The 21,101-nt window shown below is 43.4% G+C and overlaps 2 protein-coding genes across 2 annotated transcripts in view; one reads left to right on the top strand and one right to left on the bottom strand.

Moving 5' to 3' along the window:
- LOC135482751 (voltage-dependent T-type calcium channel subunit alpha-1H-like) overlaps positions 1–21,101 on the top strand; it is a 603,345-nt gene that overhangs the window by 330,092 nt on the left and 252,152 nt on the right. The window lies entirely within an intron of this gene.
- On the bottom strand, positions 19,338–20,598 carry LOC135496587 (uncharacterized). The gene is made up of 2 exons (XM_064785962.1): positions 20,138–20,598; positions 19,338–19,770 (listed from the first exon to the last, which is right to left on the bottom strand). The coding sequence occupies exons 1-2, from the start codon at positions 20,596–20,598 to the stop codon at positions 19,338–19,340; spliced, it is 894 nt and encodes a 297-aa protein (XP_064642032.1).

Below are 21,101 nucleotides of genomic sequence, written 5' to 3'. Positions count from 1 at the left end.
AGTTCAGCTGAGTCAGGGTGATGATGCAATCTCTGACGTCTACGTAAAAGTGGCGTAGGGCTGCTGGGCTCTTAGATGGTACTGTGCTGCCTGTTGTGATAACGTCGAGATAGGCCCGGGACACCTTGTTCCTATGTCTAAACGCTCTCTTGAATTCCTTCAGGGCGTCAGCGTAGCAGCGTCCGCTAAAACCGATTCCACGGATCATGGTGTGGGCCTGGTTGGAGACGTGGGACTGCAACAGGTCCATCCGACGCAAGTCATCTATACCAGGCTTACTGTGGACGTGTGTGAAGAACTGTTCCACGAACTTTGGCCATAGGAGGGGGGAACCATCAAATGTCGGAATCTTGGTAGCAGGAAGACCTCTGTCGATCTCCAGTTTGACCAGTGCAGCCAACAAGTGGTCCTCAGCTAGGCTCTTCTTTGGCACCGGCAACACCGTCTCCTGGCCAGAGACCAACTTGTCTATCCACTTGTCTATCGGTGGTCGTGGATCCCATGGAGGCATCTCAAATCTGGCGGGGTTAACATGGCTGGTACATGTAGGTTCTGATACAGAGGGGTGATGATCAAATCCTGGATAAGCTTATTGGACGGTACTCGGCAGGAAGAGGGGTACTGGTGATGCATGGCTGGTCATCACATTAGCTGGTTGGACAATGCTCGGCTGGAAGACTGGAACTGGCGCTGCTTGGTTGGGCATTACAGGCTGTTTGTGGAATGTATCCCTCTTCATCGCTGGTTTGACTACTCGTGGCTGCTTGTCCTTGGTTGCAGGGCTTGGTTGTACCATCGGGACCTTGGGACGCACTACTTGTGGAGGTTTGTGATCTTTTAGCCAGTCTTCAATATTCAACTGCTTCAGCTTGGCCAACTCTACCTCTTCTTGAAGTCGGAACGCATTCATCTCAGCCTTGATTGAAGCCTTCTTCTGTACCATTCTGATGTCTTGTTGAAGTTGTTTTTGTGTTGTCGTGAATTGGGTTTCGTCTAAGTTGGGATTGGAGTCAATGTTCGAGAGGGAACTTGCATCGGTGGCGGTATATGAACGGAGGCCTGGCGACATCAAACGGGTAGTGACATCATGTAGAACTTGCCTAGCAATGTCCATCCTAGCTTGCATCCAGTCGATTACGGTCTGGACCTCAGGGCCATCTGGTGGTAGAGTAGACAGGTACATCTCCTGGGTGGCTACCAGCGTGTCAAGATCGGACTGTACCACGTCTGCTGAATCCCTCAACGTACTCTTCGACTGGTCATCCGCCATGTTCTGTATCGCCCAGTTACACCGCTTCGTCAGGTTGGCTGCGTGCGTTGATCGAAGTCTCTTCAAACGTGACTTCATGTCTGGTTCAGCCATCTCGGACGGTAGGTGGCGACGTCACGAAGGGCAAGGGTTGAGAGGCAATTCGGCTCACAGAGATTATTGTTTAAAATATTAATTTGATTGCCCAATGCAGAAATATAAAAAGGTTGATTGCAAAATCCAGAAATTTAGAAGTTTATGATAAGTTTATGATTTATGATAACATGGGACACACTGTAAAATCATGAGCCAATCGTGATGTACACAAATGTACATCACCGTACAGAATGTACACAGGATGCACACAAATGTATGCACTGTGCTCAAAACATTTTACAAAATTTGGTATGAAGGTGCTAAATAACTTTGACATCAATTACTTTTTGTGCGTGACAAGCACAACAGAAATGATTTAAAGGAAGAATTTGTAGTAATTTTAGTTCTATATTGAAAAGTTGGTGAGAATGTATACACAACGTAATACAAGTGCAAATGCACTGTACACAAAACGTGGACTAGATGAGGCAAGCAACAATGTTGAAATAAACCACCCTAATTTGTACTTTTTTGGTAAATCATGAGGAAACCAGCCCTGTAAAAATTATCTCCTAACCATCCCCCACCAACTAATGAAAAATGCCTTAGATGCCGGGGATGGATATTTGATGAGGGGAGAGTTTCTGAGAAACAGTTTATTGACTTTAGCTCTCAGCTTATCTGAGCCAGGTAACCTCCTGCTGAGTTGCCGGACCAAACGCTGAGGTCAACATATGTTGTTACATAACCGATCTTGCTATCACATCCTGGTTGCCTTGTAGTCGACCAAATTACTTCAAATTTTGCCTCATCACAGTAAATTAGTCATGAGTGTTATCACTGGTTACGCTGGCCATTAGGTAGATAAGGTAAATATGCTGATCATCACTGTGTGTAGTATCAGCGGGGTACTTGAAGTTGGAGGGCGACTAAATATTTTACAGGGCTGGTTTCCTCATGGACCCGTTGGATGTTGGGAGAATATACTGTACTTACAGTTTGTTGGTAATTTATGGTTTGAAAGTTGTAAAAAAGGCGGAAAATTATGGTTATGTTGGAGAAGTTGGAAAAATGGAGGTCGAATTGCAACTGCCTGAGCATGCCCAGAACAGGTTAAAAATCCTATAGCCAGATGGCAGTACAGGACAGCACAAATTAGAGAGGTTCAGACTATTTGAATTGGTCACCAACATTTGCAATGATGCATTCCACGGAACACACAGGTACACTTCACTCAAAGATAATTAAACTGCCCAAAAATGTGCAGTGTATATGTACAGAAAATGTCTGGCAGTGGCCATTCATGATATGAGGGGTCATAACGAACATTTTCCAGCAAGTTTTTTCTGGTTAGCTTTTCAGCCAATCTAGGTCACTTTTGAGGGCGGGGTTTTTGGGTGTGTCTGGCAGGGATAACCCACCACTGAAAATGTCTGGCAGTGGCCATTCATGGTACATGGGGTCATAACGAACGTTTTCCAGCAAATTTTGTCTGGTTAGCTTTTCAGCTAACCTAGGTTACTTTTAGGGTGGCAGTTATGTAAGTCTGGCAAGGGTATCCCACCACTGAAAATGTCTGGCAGTTGCATTTCAAGATACCGTGGGGTACACCGAACATGTTGGAGTTGATTTTAATCAGTTAGCTGATGAGCTAATCTAGCTTATTTTTTGGCAGCCTTTCAGTGGACCCCACGGCCACACCCACCACAACTGACCAGCCAGACGTACATTTCTATATGCTCGGATATGTATAGAATATCAAAATACTCAACAAAATTGGTTAGCTTTTCAGCTACCCTCGACCCCTCTGGCTCCTGCTCTAATACGCACAAAGCAACAAAACTATAGGCTGATTACTCCGAGGTACACATCTTAATGATAAAAAACGGGTGTTTATTTGCATATTGATTAGTTGCATCTCCAGACTCTGTCGGTGGAGAACGTTCTAGAGTGACCAACAAGGCAGTCTTTGTGCCATGCGGTTTTCACTTCTTTTCTCTCAACAAAATTATCTTACCTCAAATATTTGTTTTGAGAGAGTCTGCAAATAAAATTTGGGTGAAATGTTTACTATTTAATTCTTTAAATAGATGTGTAATTCTTCAAAAAAGAAGGAAAGTCGATTTTCATGCGGCCTGTCATTAATTGACAGCTCTTTCCTGACGTCATGATCGGCAGTGAAAGCTTATTTGTCAAAGCAGCAGACTACTCAGTGGCCCTCCAAGAAGTTTCAGCGGCAATTCTGAAGATCAAAATCACCGGGATCAAGAAAGGTTTGATAAGGTTAAATAGCCCTACATGATTTAGAGTGACAATTCCATCGATATATTGGCAAGATGTTGAAATTTGATACGACTGACATCTAAAACCAGGCGACCCCGATTCCAGGTCAAATCAAAAGATGGCGTTGTGAATAGCATAGGGAAAAGCAGGTGCTGATTCTAGATCGAACTGGATGTGAGGATGTAAGTTATTTTTTGTTAGGCCGCCATTGGTAGGTTGTTGCCGCAAGTTTGCAAGTTTGCCAGTACAGAAATTGCATGTAGGATTACAATGTTGTTGGGAGCGTTGGATTATTATCTTCCAGGTTGTTAATTGCTGCCAATCACGTAGGTACAATGAAGGCCAAAATATCCCTGTGTTCTGAATTAAATAAATGTTTTCCCCGCCCGCCCGGCATCATGTCATTGGTGAGGACGCGGTCTGTCATCATTTTCCCTGTTTGTGTGGGTTCGTATCATCCTCAGTTTGTATCGTAGCATCGGTTCGGGCCATGATCGACGGTCAGTACTCTTAACCCTTTCACTGCCGTAAGCAGGAAGTCCCGCCTGTGTTGGTCACTGCCGTAGGCGGGGATTGCTGCCAACGCTGTATTCAACGTTTAGTTCGCTCTTCAACCACGAGATTTCACCCCATACGTTTTTAACTAGCGCATTCGTGTAGAAGGAGGTCATGGCCATCTATTGCAGTGCTGTCCGTTGGATGTTGCTGAACAAGTTTTAGCCAAACTTTTTGATTGAAAGTTGTGAATTGTTTCAAGTTGCGAATGGCAAGTAGAAGGAAAATGCATCTTGATGAAGCTGTAGCGATCATTGCTGATAGCGATTCTGAGGAGGAAATAAGTGATTTAGACTCAGATTCTGATGATGACTATGATCCTATGCCCGATGCACATGATGATATACATAGTGGTATAGTAGTGGGGGGGGGGGGGGGGTAGTGATACCCAAATGCTAATGAACATATCAGATAATTCCAGTGATGAGCGACAATCCAGTGACAGTGATGGTGATGCTGCCAAGCATGATGCAGCTGGTATCATTACTAACAATGTTTATGTACATCATAAACATATTTGAGCACTTTTTCCTATCTATATTTTCAATTATAAGTAGGGTGTCTAAATCCAGGGATTTTCTCTGGAAAATTCGGCACTGAGAGTGACAACGACGTAGGTCCGTAACATAATTTTTTTCGGTTTGTATGCTGCAAAACCTAGGTCATCGCAAAACCTAGGTCATCGCGGCTATAGATAGAGGTACGAACCGCGTAATACGACTATTGGTTTCTGGCCGTTTCCTTATCGGTCCATAACTGCCAAAACCGATACATACTTCTGGACCTGGCTGTATGAACCAACAATTATTAGGTCACGGACCGCGGTTCGGTTTGTGATTTGTCCGTTTGTCATCGTGTCATACTCTAAATAATAATTTTCAAGATCATAGACATAGAGGTCATGGAGGCGAAAGTTTGCCGTTTGAGTGTAACTATGGCATATTTCTTAACTGCTAAAGCTTTCAACTTGAAATTTGGTACACCTGATCCCTATGTCATATAACCTCTTGCACTGAATTTGGTCCAATCTGATTATCGACTTGGCCACCCGAGAGCAAAAACTGAAGAGGTAAAAAGTGCAATTTCTTGTTTACTAGTCAGTAGTTTTCAATAATATTATTTCTGGCAGGTACACGAAGCAAAGATACATTACATGTCATAAGGACTTTGCTTTGACCTACATTATATACGTTTACATGTAGCATGTTTCTTAACCAGGATGAATTCCTAATCACCAAATATCAATACGGTGAGCACAATGGCCCCTCTCCTTTTCATTTAACTGCTAAAGCCATGAATTTAAAAGCTTGTTCTCATGTCCCCCTTTGTCAGTTAACCTCTGACACCCAATTTGGGTTCGATCTTATTTTTCATTTCACCATCAGTGGGCTAAGACTGAAAAGGTAAAAAGTGTAATATCTCGCTTATTAGTAACTTGTTTTTGATAATAATTTTATGGTTGGTACTCCAAGCAAGGATATGAATTAACTACAGTGACCATTGATACATATGTACCATATATTGTCAGGTCATCGCAGGGCCAAATGTTCGGTTCCGTTTCATTTATCACTATACCACTAGGCGGCCAAATTTGGAAAAAAACTAAAACGTTATGATTGCCTAAATTCTTGTCCGATTGCAACCAATCGGATATCATAGGTAGGCCTACATCTAACCACCATAAAGTATGTGTTACATGGGTTTTTTAATTGACTTACTTTTCAAGGTCACATATTTAACTTGCATAAGATTTCCATTTGGCTATATATTATGTATAGCACGTTTCTCAACCAGCATGCATTGTCCACTTAATATCTATACTTGAGCACAGTGGCCCCTGGCGGTTTCAGTGATCTAATTATCAGTCTACAATAATGGCACCTGACCGTTTCATTGTTATTGATATTTTCATTGTACAATATCACCTCAGCCTCAAATTCTTCACCCTCAAATGCTGAAGTCTCTGAACATCTCAACTTCAGCTCAAACACATTCTCAACTTCTAACACCATATCACACACACCAAGACAACATATCCATATAAAAATATATCCACCTCAACGTCCCTGCTTTTCAAAAGGGGGGAGATTTGCGATGGCTTTGCCATCCACATTGCTCTAGTTTGAGTTTGTGTTGTGTCCTCGTATTTTGTTTGGGCAGGCAGCAAATATGTTGATCAGAAACAAAAATTTGTTTCTTGAAAAAGCGTCAAGCTATTTGCTAATTTCTATGAATATTTTAGAGATGATCCCTTAGTTACATGTTAGCCTGTCTGGTTCAAGACCTAGAGGAAAAATTGTCATTCACAATGGTTTTTACCCCTCTGCCACCAGCATGACTGAGGGGTATTGTCTTCCTCTGGTTCTTTCTGTCTGTTTGTCCTGGAGACTGGTTCAAGATTTTCCTTTCATATTTGGTAGATGTGTACATGTATGGCATATCAGTATGCATGTTTCGAAAATCAGCCTGGTCCGATTCAGAGCTTCTCTACTAGCTGAAAATGGAAAAAATGATATGAATCCTTTACAGCTCAACAGAATTTCAAGAAGTTTATTATGGTAAGTGTATCTACTGAGGGGTACATCATATATCTCAGAAGCCTTTGATTTGACCTTATCTTTTCTTGACTAATGAGATAAAAACTCACACTGGGGACTGCTTTAAGATTTTATTTTCATATGTGGTAAATGTATAGCATATCCGTAGTCGCAGTTCACTTTTGAAAGTTGGTCCAACCGATTTACTCTTTTACCCAAGCATAGCAAGGTTTGTTGGCTGAAAAAAAGAAAAAAAGTGACTCCTATGCAACTCAACGGAATGTAATGAAATTCATATTGTTAGTGTGCCTACCTGATGGTACATTGTATATCAAACAAATTTTTGGTTTGACCTTATTTTCTCTCGTCATAGGGGAGTCTATACAATACTGCAGTGTCCTGCATCAATCAACGACGTTCGGCGTCATCTATATTCTCTTTCAGAGATAGAGGCACGTTTCTTAACCGCTAGGGCTATTATATCAACTTGAAACTTTGTACACATGACCCCCTAGGTCAGATGACTTCTGACACTGACTTTTGGTCAGATCTCATTCTTAACTTGGCCACCAGGGGGCCAAAAGTTAAAACCTAAAAGGTATGATTAATCACCTTTAAGCGACTTATTTTTACTAAATTTCTGATGCTAGGTAGTCCAAGCAAGGATACATATAAACATACATGTGTATCATACAGGGTTTTGATTTGACCTACTTTTCAAGGTTGCAGAGGTAAAATAGCATGAATTGGTTATTTGACTGTAACTGTGGCACGTTTCTTAACCGTTAAAGCTATGAACTTCAAACTTGAACACATGACCCCCTACATCAGATAACCTCTGATGCAGAATTTCAGTCTAAACTGATTCTTGACTTGACCTTCAGGGGGTCAAAACTGACAAGGTTAAAAGTGCAATAGCTCGCTTCTTAGTGGCTTGTTTTCGATAATAGTTTGATGGCACCTACTCCAAGCAAGGATACATCAGATCTCAAATGTGTTTGATTTGACCTACTTTTCAAGGTCACAGAGGTCAAAGCACATAAATCAGTCGTTAGGCCTTAACTATGTCACATTTCTTAACTGCAGTGACCTGTTTGATCGCACATTCAGTACACATGTGCGGTTCCCTTTAGTCGGGATATCTCAGGAACCAAAGTGATATCGGGGACTGATTGACCCCTTGGCCACCAGGGAGCCAGATCTGAAAACCTTAGAAATGCGATTATTGCTTAACTACTTGCCCGATTGCCAACTATTTTATATCATGGGTACATCTAACCATCATACAGTACTTTAAGTCACGTGGGTTTTAGATTTGACCTACTTTTTAAGTTCGTTTGAGATTAAATAACAAAAAACTTTCATTTGGCTATATTGGCACAACCTTGGGGGCCAGAGATATGATACTGCCAGGAAAGGGGAGTTGAGAGGATCCACTGGGACATACAGAGCTGTCCACAGACGCCTAACTCAAATAAGAAACCAAACAAGGTAAATCGAGTTTACTAAAATTTATGTACAAACACCTGCTTCATCTCCAATCCGTTACAACACCATTACATAATGAATATACAGTTACAGAAAATGCGGCTTTCGCAGAAAATGCCGCCGAGGGTGTGAAATACAAGAAACATAAGACATCCTCATTATCATGACATTATGAGCAGTCTTCAAAATGTAAAATGGATGCAAGTGGAAAGCACAGGGAGATTGACGTGAAGTTTGGAACAAAGGAAACGGATGTTGAATCTTGACGGCAGCGGTTGTTCGTGGACGATATGTCCTCAACATAAAGGGTTGGCATCATATCGGGATCATCTAGTGGAGAGATTCGCGTCTAAGCGCGGCGTGGGTCAATCTGATCAATCAAAGGGGTGCTGCCCTTTAAATAGCAGCATGCAAATAAGATGCTCACCCACAATGCATGGCAAAAACGAACTGTGTACAAACTATAAAACACTCAATTAAAGTTTCCTAGCAGAAATATGCTCAATACATCCTACAAGTGATATTACCCAAAGTGCCTGGCTTTGAATAGCATAATATATCTATAAGGTACTGAATTTAGATGATCTTTACTCCCTTACACATGAGTGAGAACTTTCAGGAAATTACAACTGGAGTAGCAGACTTTAAACCAATCAAAATGCTCCAAATACTCATAACCAATTGATATCTGAAGTATGTAAACAAAGATGGTTCTCCCAATGTTAGCACAACAGGTTGAAAGAAAATTATACTTTCAGACATGATCATCACACACAAAACTATTAAATCACACATAAAAACCTGGGGTAGACAGGGGTAGTGTTGTCATTAAAAACAAATATGATGAACAAAAACCCTAGTCGTTTCAATATTCTTTACCAGCATGAATTGTCTACTAAATGTTTATGCGGTGAGCACAATGGCCCCTGGCCTTTGCATCAAGGTCACTGAGGTCAAAATTTAAAAGTTAAGGAATGATTTTTCTTTTCATATGCTATTAAATTGTAGCAGATCAGTTGGGCAGCTCACTTTAGAAAATTACGGTCACCACTTGGGTGTGACGCTGAAAGTGAAAATAATGTAATAAATCCTACTGATGATACGCGTACATCCATTTCACAGCAGTTTTTGGCTTGCCTAATTCTCAAGTTCACTGAAGTCAGAGTTCAAAAGTTAATAAACCGCTCATTGACCAGTTCACTGTTGATTATTTTTTCCTTACTGGCCACCCTGTGTCAGGTTATTTTGGAAACGCTTGTGATTTTTCAAAAAAAAAATCAACCTCCAAATCTGCCTTCCTCCTTCACCCATACCCTTATGAAGTGATATTTAATGGATAAACCTGGGCTTCTTATGTCTAAATACACCTAATTCTTATAAGCCTGTGTCGCAAGACGGGCGTATTATGGTATGGGCCTGTCGTGCGATTTTAAAGGTGGGCGGCCAGGAATTTCTTCAAATTTCTTCTCCCCACGAACTTAGTGTTCTAGGTTTAGTTAATAGATAGGCTTAGGTTAGTATCTCTCAAAACCAGACTCTGTGCTCCCTTGAAGTGCTCACTATAGGAGCGTAGTAACATGTATTGCATGAGTGATGTGAGGGGCGTGGTTACAGTCTAGGCTAATAGTAGGGCTTAAGTCTAGGGGTTTTTGTCACATGCAAGGTACCGGTATAGTGACATTTTGAGAAGAAACAGGTCTGGGGCAATCTAGCCCCCCCCCCCCCCCCCGTTCATTCTCCTACCCCCTTCGTTCTCCTACTCTTCCTTTACCCATGGACCATTTCCATTTAGGCTAATTGCCCTTCATTAACTGCTCCCCATAGCCTAAATGTACATTACCTCCCCAGATATTTACCCGCCCCTGACTTCTGCCTCATATTTTCACTCCTTTTGACAGGGACCCCTGGACTATTTTCCTCACATCAGAGCACACCCTTCCAACTGCCCCCCCCCCATAATTTTACCTCCTTAACGCCCCCCACCCCCCACCCCCCAGGTGCCCAGGAGGCATTTCCGGCGGGGGGGGGGGGGGCACTCGTCTGGAGGCAATTGTCCTAGGGCTGTAGGGGGATAGTCCTGGGGGCAGGGGGCAATTGGCGTGGGGGGGGGGGGGGCAAATGTCCAGTGGGGAATTGTTCCAGAACCATTGTACTAAGTTTAGTCTACTTGTAGACTTGGTTGAGGATTGGTAATGGTAGACACATGGTAGGTAGAGACGCAAGGTAGCCTAGACATGCATGACCTTAGCGTGAGCATGTATCGTAGATTGATACACAAGCATGCATGCCTATGCATTCTTCACTTCAGCTTGGGATGGGTTGCCACTACCCGTGTACACGGTCATGACATCATGAACCTGATCGGCCTGTTTTCGAGGGAAAAAACACCAGAAACTTTCGAAACTAACTAATATCCTGCATTATGAAAGCTTGCTGTGGATTTTAGAGAACATTTTAGTATCTCATACAAACCTTCTCTACTTACATGAAAATCGTGAAAAATCAATGACCAAACACTCCGATATGTGCTAACAGGAGAATGGGGATTCCCAGAAACAACATCATATGCAGGTAATATAGACTGCGCTCTTGTTCTACCTGTATATCCCACAGTTCAAAAGTATATTGGTAGGATGGGGAACAAGGCCACGAAAACAATACCTCGCACACCTTTTCAAAAGCTTGTCCGGGGGATGAATTTGCTTCTCGATGAATATAGCGATTTATAACATTCTAATAGCCTGGGAATGTTGTATCTATTGTTAGTAAGGGATCACGTCCAATGTCCTCACGCAATATTCGCTGGCGAAATTCACCCTACAGTATTTCGCCTGCGAAATCTATCCGAAAATCAACCGGCGAATGTGAGGCGATACATTTTACATTGGTACATTTTATGGTAAAATATGATATGAAATCGCCGGTATGTCAGATGCGAAATTCGCCCACAATCGTGCCTATTCTTCGATTTCGCCCCAAAAATCGCTCCAGGCGATAATGGAGCGATTTTACGAAATCGGTGGCTCTTGCATGCTTGTCCGATATTCGGAACGATTTTGCAACGACTTTTCATTTTTTTATCGGTGGAAAAGTGCAGTCATGTGATGTAAACAAATCGGGTCATACTAAACAGCGTCCACCAGGTTTAAACACATACTTAAAGCCGTAAAATCTAATGGTCATAAATGAAATAAGCAGGACATTTCCTGATCGTTCTGTGACATTTATGTGCTGGATTTAATAGCGAGTTGTTGTCTAAAATGTACCAGCGTCCACCACTCAGTCGGCGGACATCATGTTGGATTTGACTTGGAGGAAATGATAGGGCGTCCCAATACAATAGGAGCCCTGTGATTTTAGACAACATCTCCCTTATCTTACACCCAAAAGTCATGAAATTTTCAGGAAATGTGTTTTTTATGGTGTACTTATTACGTTTATGGCCATTAAATTTTATTTTGATGACTTTATACCTGACTTTAAACCTGGTGAATGCTGGTGGGCGCTGGTGGACGCTGTTGAGGATGACCGGATACTACCTACGATCTTGATTGGTTGGCTGAGACTCGGAAACATTAGCCTAACTGTGATTAGCTGTATGATTCGGTACATTCCGCCACAATCCTTCGGAATGCATACCATAATACTAAGAACTTCAAACCTCTGTGCCAAATTTGTGTAGGCCTAGCTCCTCGTGGATAGTGTGATGTATTTGATTACTGGAGTCAGGTTGACTGGGAATTCCAGTTTGTGTTTTTGTTCAGTCTGGTATCAGCTGATGTCGGAATTCGCATACTACAACACATGTAATATTCACTTCGTTCCGATGGTTGGTGAGAGCAAATTAGGCGCGATTATTGTTTTCGCCTGCGATTTTCATTCAGTCTGAATTTTCGCCTGATCATGATAGAATCGCTGAAGCAGGGAGCGATTTGGAGGCGAATGAGTGTGGCGATATTCGACCAGGCGAAATTTCGCGTGCGGACTTTGGACGTGATCCCTAATAACATTATTTAATTGTCAAGCAATTTAATGCAGTTTTAGCATTGTTCCCGTAGAAATTCTGTTGATTCCATTAAATCGACATGGCCCAATTTTGATACTCCAATATGGGCTTTCATTACTTCTTCCAGGTAATGTATTTACTATTCACTTGATTCATATATAAAGCAAATTACCAGACAGCATATATCAATTAGGGTATAATTGTGTAAAAGAAACTAGACAAAGTTAAGTAATTCGTCTCCGGCTATGAAGCTGGAAACTTTCTATTTGGCCATTTTTCTCTTTACTCCAGCGCACGCTCCTCACTAGTTCATTGTTGCGTATGTAGGTTTAGAGGGCTATAATGCACTGCAAACTTACCCGCGAGTCACCCTTGTCCGTGAACAGTAGATTCAATCTGGCCTCCAGGGTTACGTTTCGTATGAAAATGGGCAATGCATGTGAAACTTTCTGCATTCATCAATTCCAGTAAGAAACAAATGGGATATTGAATCACAATAATAATTCATTCATTCAGGAAAAATTGCGGGCAAATATTCTTCTCTTCCTTCTAATTACTAATTGTCTCCTTTTGGAATATTTCTGCACCTTTGATAGTGCAATATCATCAAAAGTTATTTCATTTCTTTGGAGGTACATGCACACAACCAACATTTCTCATATAGCATCATCCCCAGGTGGAAGGTATATATGGAAATACAATTCACAATGCATGTGAAAATGAAACTACCGCAATGATCCATGCGTTTATTCACGTTCTATGTTCCTTTGTGATTCTTTTGCTATTAATGTTCTCCAATCTCCAAGTTCAAGCCAAAATGGTGGTGCCTATGGTCAACCCGTAAATGCTGGAGATGACACTTGTCAATACTCAGACGTCTAGAAATATAAACAATCTGTAAATTCCCCTTAAACATTACTTGAGACAATATGAATACAAATTATCTGTAAAAATACAGCAATTCCCATGTTTCTTTATTTTCCACCTCTTTATACGGAACAAGCCCTGGCCCCCAAACCATTTCTACCCCTGCCCCTCTCATTTACCACTCTATTCATCGACAAACAACAAACAACAAGCCCTAGCCAACCCCTCCAAACTCTGGAAAGACACAACTGCAAGTTCTTACAGTAAAAAAAATAAAATCTGCCTGAATTATCATGCTTTTCCGATGTTGACTCCGATTTGACCGGAGTTCACTCTTCGTGCGTCGATCCTTTTCCATCTTGAATGATGCACTAATAAGGCGCTTTCTGGTGCCATGGATCTACCTTGTGACGTCTTGGTGTAGATATTAATTTTTTCCACATCACGCTGACGGCACTTTGATAATAGAAATGATGTTGCGTAGTAATAGCAGTGTGACCTGAACTTGAATCTCTGCGTGCACTCGCGTGGTGGGAAAGGTATTTTTGCACCAGGACTTGTGCACACTAAAATTAACGAATAACGTGTTTTTCTATTATCTAAGAGCTGCAGCAAAATTGGAAAAGCATAAAACACGTCAAGAAAAATAGTTTACTGATGAACCAGAAGAACAAACATACTGCAGTAAAAAAACGTCTCGTCCTTTCTTGCCACATATACACTCGAATACAAGGAATGAGGCTCCGTCCCCAATCATTACAATGGTTTAGAATTGGGATGGGCCAATAAGTCAGGTATTAGTCTTTGATCCACTTCAAGACAGGACACCCTGCCACAACCAAGGATATCTGTCACAACCTAGGACAGGTCGTCCAATTCTGTCTCCATGGCAACTACTCTACAACAAAGAACACAAACACATAAGTACTCTTATAAACAGTATCGCAGTGAGTGTAATGCATTGCAAATGGCATACTCTGCTACTCTGCAAGCGGCTAATAAAGGTGCTACAGCATAGTTGGAAAGCGCCAACTAGAGAGAAGAGAGTACTGGTACAAGTAGGCCTAACACTAGCAGCAAATGCCAATCCCGTGTCATTAAGCAGGAAGAAACAGAATGTTGACTGCCAGCTACCCAACCCTACTTCCTTTATCTATTTTTTATTTTTTAAGGAAGGGAGAGGTAGGTTAATTACCAGTGCAGTGACAACTCAGTGTTAACTCACCTACTGCCTCTACCCAGCCCAAAACACACAAGAAATGACAATGTGCTAACCGGAAAAAAGAAACCCATTGAAAGGTACATGTACATAGTTAAGGAGACTCACATTGTATCAGCAAGTATACAATCGCTACCTATAAAACTTGGGGGAAAGAAAAATGTGGTTGAACCTTCTGTATCGGCCGCTTGAGCTTCAAGTGACGCCAAGACGCACCCCAGCGTAAAGCACGCCTGCTATTGGCTCCTGCCAAGACAGCACGCGCCACCTCCTGACATCATAGTCCAGCCTACAGCATGTCACAAAGACAAATGTTTTGCCGCTACACTCCGTGGCGCGGAAAACGGACAGTCTTTGCTCCACTTCAAGACAGGGCACCCTGCCAAAACCAAGGACAGCTGTCACAACCTAGGACAGGTCGTCCAATTTTGTCCCCATGGCAACTACTCTACAACAAAGAACACAAACACATAAGTACTCTCATAAACAGTATCGCAGCGAGTGTAATGCAGTGCCAAATGGCATACTCTGCTGCAACATCAAAGGATGTGGGTTTAGGGCCTAACGATAACAAAAATAATGTACCGGTACCAGTTACCTACAATGAATTATCAAATTGACTACATAGCATATGTTGCATACAACAAAACTTTATATACTTTAACTAAATTCTCAAATTAGCTGAAACCAATAACCTATTAGGAATGCTTTCTTGCACATAACGATTTTTAGAGCTAGCAGCCTTCCACCTGCCATGTCTTTGCAGCAATCGATCGTTTACTCCAGCCTGAACTGCAGCAGATGCACCACCTGCCCTGAAGGAATGCATACCCACTCGGGCACCTGGCTGCATAACAGATTTAGCCAAAGGCACGACACTGTTCCTCAAAGCTGAGTAACTCGGAGGCTTGTTAACCGAAACCATCTTTTTTACCCCGCAGATATTCTGCCTGAAAATGTATGAAAGTGACTCCAAGGAAAGCTGTGCAAAATCGAAATATCTGCTCAACCAAAACACTGGGCAAGCCACAGACCCTGTCTTAGCTAAATCTACTTGACTCCCTTCACTGAACTGGTCTGTTTTGCTCTTTTTGATATTAATAGAAACGTAGTCAGGATGAAAAGAAACATATTCTGCTTGAATTTGCCTCAACTCGTCAGCACGGAGAAAACCTGCAAAGGCAACAACTGCCATGGTGACTGTCCTAACCCGAGTCAAATCTCTGCTGTCTTTGTAAAGACGACACAAATCTAACAGCTTGTTAGCTGGTACTGGTTGCATTGGCCTACGTTTTTTGGCCAAGGAACGCTAGGCTGCTTCGAAAACATTATTGACACTGTTACTCAGAGTGGGAGAAGGCAAATCGCCACACTCATGGAACCACTTAACTCCACATAGAAAACAGCATCCACTGCAGACAGACTACGAACAGCTTTTGCCACGTGTAAGAGATACAAACGAAAATCCTCTGGTCTGGCCGGAAATTCCGGAATTCCATGCTCCTTGGCAAATGACATCCACTTCTGCACAGCTCCCATGTACCGTTTGACCGTCCCTCCTGCTCTGGATGATGCCAAGAATTCTCGGAGCTCCTTTGTTATCTGCTGCAAATAGGCATCCCTCTTCACTAACACTTTAGGGTGATTCACTGCAAAACCTGAAAAAAAGGCCAAGACAACATTGATCGCAGGATGAAATAATTGACTATTCGCTTTGAATTCTGCACTGTGAACACACTCCTTCCTCACTCGTGCAAAACCCCTTAATACCTCTTCTTTGCCGACCGCCATCTACTCTCAACACCAGCATTCTGAATGGTAACTTCCTCCCATTAAACATTGGATTGATGGCGCACTTGCCAGGCTTTACCCAGCCAGGAAATTGGTGAACATCCACCCAACTTGAGATGCACCGAGCATAATGTACCCCATCTGGACAAACTGCGGTCCAAAATGATGCTGATCTCCACAAGGGCACAATCAGTGTCAATGAGCATCTTTCCGACGTTAACTTGTAGAGCACCAACAAAACCAAAGCAAGGGGAGGAACCAACCGGTTATTCTCCCTGCTCCAGCATTGTGCAAAGGCATCCACGTCCTCCACCCCTGGCACCCAGAACCTGGAATTAAATCTGGGTAATTTAGCATTGTAATCGCACGCAAACCTATCCACCGTGTGAGGGCCCCACAGGCTGTCTAACCACTGGAAGGTGGCATCTGAAACCTCCCAATCATCTCGATCGACCACATGGCTGAGACTGTCAGCAAACACGTTCTCCCCTCTAGGGATCCATTGAATATCAATCTCTATCTTGCTATCTCTACAAATCTTAAACAATCCAAGTGCTAAGGCCTGAAGATCGTTCTTCATACTGCCCACTGACATGATGTGGGCAACATTCTGGTTATCTGTGAACCTGCCATTGAGACTTTTTAGCTCCTTGAGCCAGAAATTGAGCTCCTCTAAAGCTGCTTCACTTAAGAGGATGTTACTCAACCAAGAAGACCTTGACTCAATGCATGCATACAAGTTTCTTGTCATCAACCTGGTGATGGGTCCCACCCCATGAATCATGGAAATGATCTGTCCTGCCACTCTGGCCACCCCTTTCACCTTAACTGTGGATCCAGTAGTGCTTACCAAATATAACAACACTTTTAAGGCAGCAATGCACCTATCAACTCAATCTGTTGTAAAGGCAACGAGACCTGCGCTTGTATCAATGATATGCCCCAACCACGTCTGAGATACGCTCGGGACCCAGCAACTTTTAGGTTTGATAACTATAAACCCGCTGTCAAGCAGATCCCTCCTGACTTTATCACTAACCTTCTGCGCCTCTCCAGAAACGGCGCCCCCCATATCATCATCCAGATACAGGATGATTTTGAAAACCGAGAGACCTCCATTTTTAGCTCACCTCTTAGCAGAGGTGAGCTTATCCCATACCGTGGCGTCCGTCGTCCGTCGTCGTCGTCGTCATCGTCGTCGTCGTCGTCGTCCGTCGTCGTCGTCGTCCGTCGTCGTCCGTCGTCCGTTAGCAGGGCACGTTTCGTAACTGTTGGAGCTATTGAGTTGAAACTTGGTACACATGTACCCTTATGTAATGACACCTGGGAGACCAAGTTTCGGTCCGATTCGTTTCATGGTTTGGCCACCAGGGGGCCAAACGTTAAAAGTGAAAATATGCAATATCTCCCTTAATAGTAGTCGGGAAATTTTGAAAAAAATATGGTAGGTACTTCTAGCAAAGGTGCATCATATATCCTCCGGGTTTTTGAATTGAACTCCTTTTCAAGGTCACAGAGGTCAAATGGTGTAAATTGGCCGTTAGGATGTAACGATGGCACGTTTCTAAACTGCAATGACTATTGATACCAAATTTGGTACACATTTACCCCTTAGTCAGGTGATCTCAGGGACCGAAGTTTGGTCCAATATGATTCACCACTTGACCACCAGGGGGCAAAATCCAAAAACCTTAAAAATGTGATTATTCCTTAACTTCTTGCCCGATTGCCACCAATTTGATATCATGGGTACATCTAACCACCATACAGTATATGTCACACAGGTTTTTAATTTGACCTTCTTGTCAAGGTCACAGAGGTCAAATGGCGTAAATTCGCCGTCAGGCCGTAACTATGGCACGTTTCTTAACTGCAATGACTATTGATCACAAATTAAGTACACATGTACCCCTTGGTCAGGTGATCTCAGGTACCGAAGTTTGGTGCGATCTGATTTGCCGTTTGGCCTCCAGGGAGGGGGCCAAATCCTAAATTCTTCAAAATGCCGTTATTCCTTGTAATGACTTGCCCGATTGGCACCAATTTTATATCATAGGTACATCTAATTCTAACAACCATTCAATGTGTCACCCGGGTCTTCTTTGATTTGACCTACTTTTCAAGGTCACAGAGGTCGAATGTACTGTAAATTGGCCATTTTGGGGAAATTGTAATTGCTTGGACCTACATCAAACCTAACACTACATGACACAAGACCATGCTCTTTATCCATCTTTCCTCCACATGAGGTGAGCACAATGGCCCTGGCCATTTCATTTGACCAGAACTCGCCCAATTTTGGTGAAAAGAAAAGGCCCCCGAGATAAACCAAAAGGGAGCACGTTAAAGACGAAATATACAACCCTGCCCTGGAAAATCCAGCTGAAGCCCAGATAATGCCGGTGCCCTGGCCAAATTTAGACATGAGGATACGCCCCCTTGACGCAAGGGCCCAAAGCGCTGCGTAGCGGCAAAAAAGTGAAGCTGGTGAAACATTTATAACGGGTCACCGCATTTACGGGGTTGCAACTATTTTGCTTTATAGTGTCACCAGGAAAGAAAAGCATGCGACCTAACCCCGATCTATTTGTATAAAGTGATAATTGGAAGGTATATAGAAGGAAATATATCAATAAAATAATCATTCCATTACGTCTTTTGAGGACATTTTTGATTGTAAAAAATATATGTGTACGTCACCGGAGTCTCTGCAATGATAATTTTATCACAGCAGTCTCGCGCAAGTAGAAGTTCTTTACCTATTAATTCTTCACTTATTAGTCTCAATGTCTGGCGCAAAGCCAGACGTTTTCCATTACGATTTCAATACGATGTTTGACAAGAAGGAGCAGTGCGCGAGATATGCTAATGAGCAGACTTCCCTCGCTTGAGTTTCGGAAGAATGTTCCATATCGCGCTAAGCTGACCACTGCTGACCATGACAGGCGTGCATTGGACTGGTACAGGTTGGAACTGAACATTTAATATGCTGGTGGTGACGCTTTCTGATGAGAAGTTGGTCGTGACTGATGCAGTATCCTTGGACTTGTCCACAGCATCGTTCAATCATTGCTCTCTGACTCTGAGCTGCCTTGATTCTGTACTTACCCAAATACTGAGACCAAATGCCTGTTGACTGTGCTTTAAGAGAGACTGGCGCCATGCCTAGTCTCTCTTAAAGCACAGTCAACAGACACCAACCCCCTCAGACTCAGAAACCACAAACGCCCAACCCTTCCTGCTACCTTAATACTTCTGGATATCAAAGACGAATAGCAACTCATTGGAATCGAAAAGTTGTTTTCCGACCAGCATGTCCTCCATTTTGAAATGTTCCCTCAAGAGATGCATATTAACATATCTGAGATCCAGAATTAACCTCTTCTTATCCTTGGCATTGACAGCCACAGAAAGGGGATTAACGACTAACGGAGGTTCTTCGCAGACAGAAATGCACCCCAACCTGTATAGTTTGGCAATCTCTTCCTCCACAAAAACAGCATTAACCAATGCTGAACGATTATTTGCCAAGTGACACGCAGCTGGACACATGTAAAAAGGCAACTGATACCCCACATCAATAACGTCCAGGATGAACTGAGACGCCCCCGCAGATTCCCAGAATGACCTGGAAGACCTCAACCTGCCTACGGGGGACGAAACGTCAGGATGCGTTGAGCTAGGAAAAACCCCGAAATATAGACCAGCCCAACGTTTGAAAATACTCTGGTGATGAATAATTGGACTGGACGACACATCAACTAGGCCTAGAGCCACCCGCGCCTGCCCCTCGAACAATTCTTTGTCTGAGACCTTTGCAAAAGCCTTGCTTTTGGGTCACAGCCAGGTGGCGCTAGGAACATCCACGCTTAGGCCTACCTCTCCTCTAGAGTCAAAAACAGCGCCCAGCATGTTGTCATTTTCCGCACATGAGCCTACAGTTAGGCCTACCCGCTGAAAATACAACATTCATTTTTGGCTCAGGCATGTCAGGTGAATTACAAGTAAACACGCTTCTTATCTTATCTGCTGGTGCCCCAGCTGACGCCAGGGCGGCTCCCGCCATCATTCTCCTGTGGAGGTCCGCCGCATTCGCCCGACCTTGAGCCATCGTTGGACTTTTCGCCTTCCAATGGGTCGTAGCACCGCAAGAGAAGCACGCTCCCTTGATGCCACCACGCTGCGGCTGGAACACTGGGGCAACCGCTGCCTGACTCGGTGCCGTCGCTCCTCCGCTGAATCCGCCGGGGGCGCTGTAAACATTGTAGGGGGTCATCCTCATTCCGCCGTAACGCCGGCCGCCACGCCCGCCACGTTTTGCGCCAGCAGCAGCCTTGAGCTTCCGTCCCGCACGAAGTTCCGCCTTAAGAATTTTCTGCTCATCGTCACTGTCCTCAGCTAGCGGATTAGATTCGTACTCCCTGACCGTCTTCCACCCATGCTCCAAGGAGTCGGCCAAGAGAATAATTTTATTGCGTTTCTCCAACATTTCCATACCTGCACCCATGGGGGGGAATCCTGATTCAACTTTGCCCCAGTCCCTGGCCTGCAATCCGTCCGTAATGATGGTTCTCGCCTCTTCTACGCTCTCGAAGACCTGCCTGTTGACTTTAAACTGCTCCTCATGGGATTTCTTGTTTAATTTTCTGGGCTCCTCGAGTCTCACTTTTCGAATCGCGGCCACCGTGGCCGCGTTAGAATCCGTCAGTTCACGCCTAATATTGTCCACTTTGCTCTCCACAACCGCCTCCATCCGGCACAGTAATCCTTCCTTCATGTCCTCCAGTGCTTTAGTCAGCTCGGATTTGTCCATTGAGGCGGACGAAGATAGATTTTAGAAGTACAAAAGCGAAAAAATTTGGTTGAACCTTCTGTATCGGCCGCTTGAGCTGCAAGTGACGCCAAGACGCACCCAAGCGTAAAGCACGCCTGCTATTGGCTGCTGCCAAGACAGCACGCGCCACCTCCTGACGTCATAGTCCAGCCTACAGCATGTCACAAAGGTCTTGT

Source organism: Lineus longissimus, chromosome 1 (assembly GCF_910592395.1).
Source record: "Lineus longissimus chromosome 1, tnLinLong1.2, whole genome shotgun sequence".
In the NCBI taxonomy this organism is placed as follows: Eukaryota; Metazoa; Nemertea; class Pilidiophora; order Heteronemertea; family Lineidae; genus Lineus; species Lineus longissimus.
Note: the sequence above shows the minus strand (reverse complement) of the source record. Positions and strands in the feature narration are given on the sequence as shown.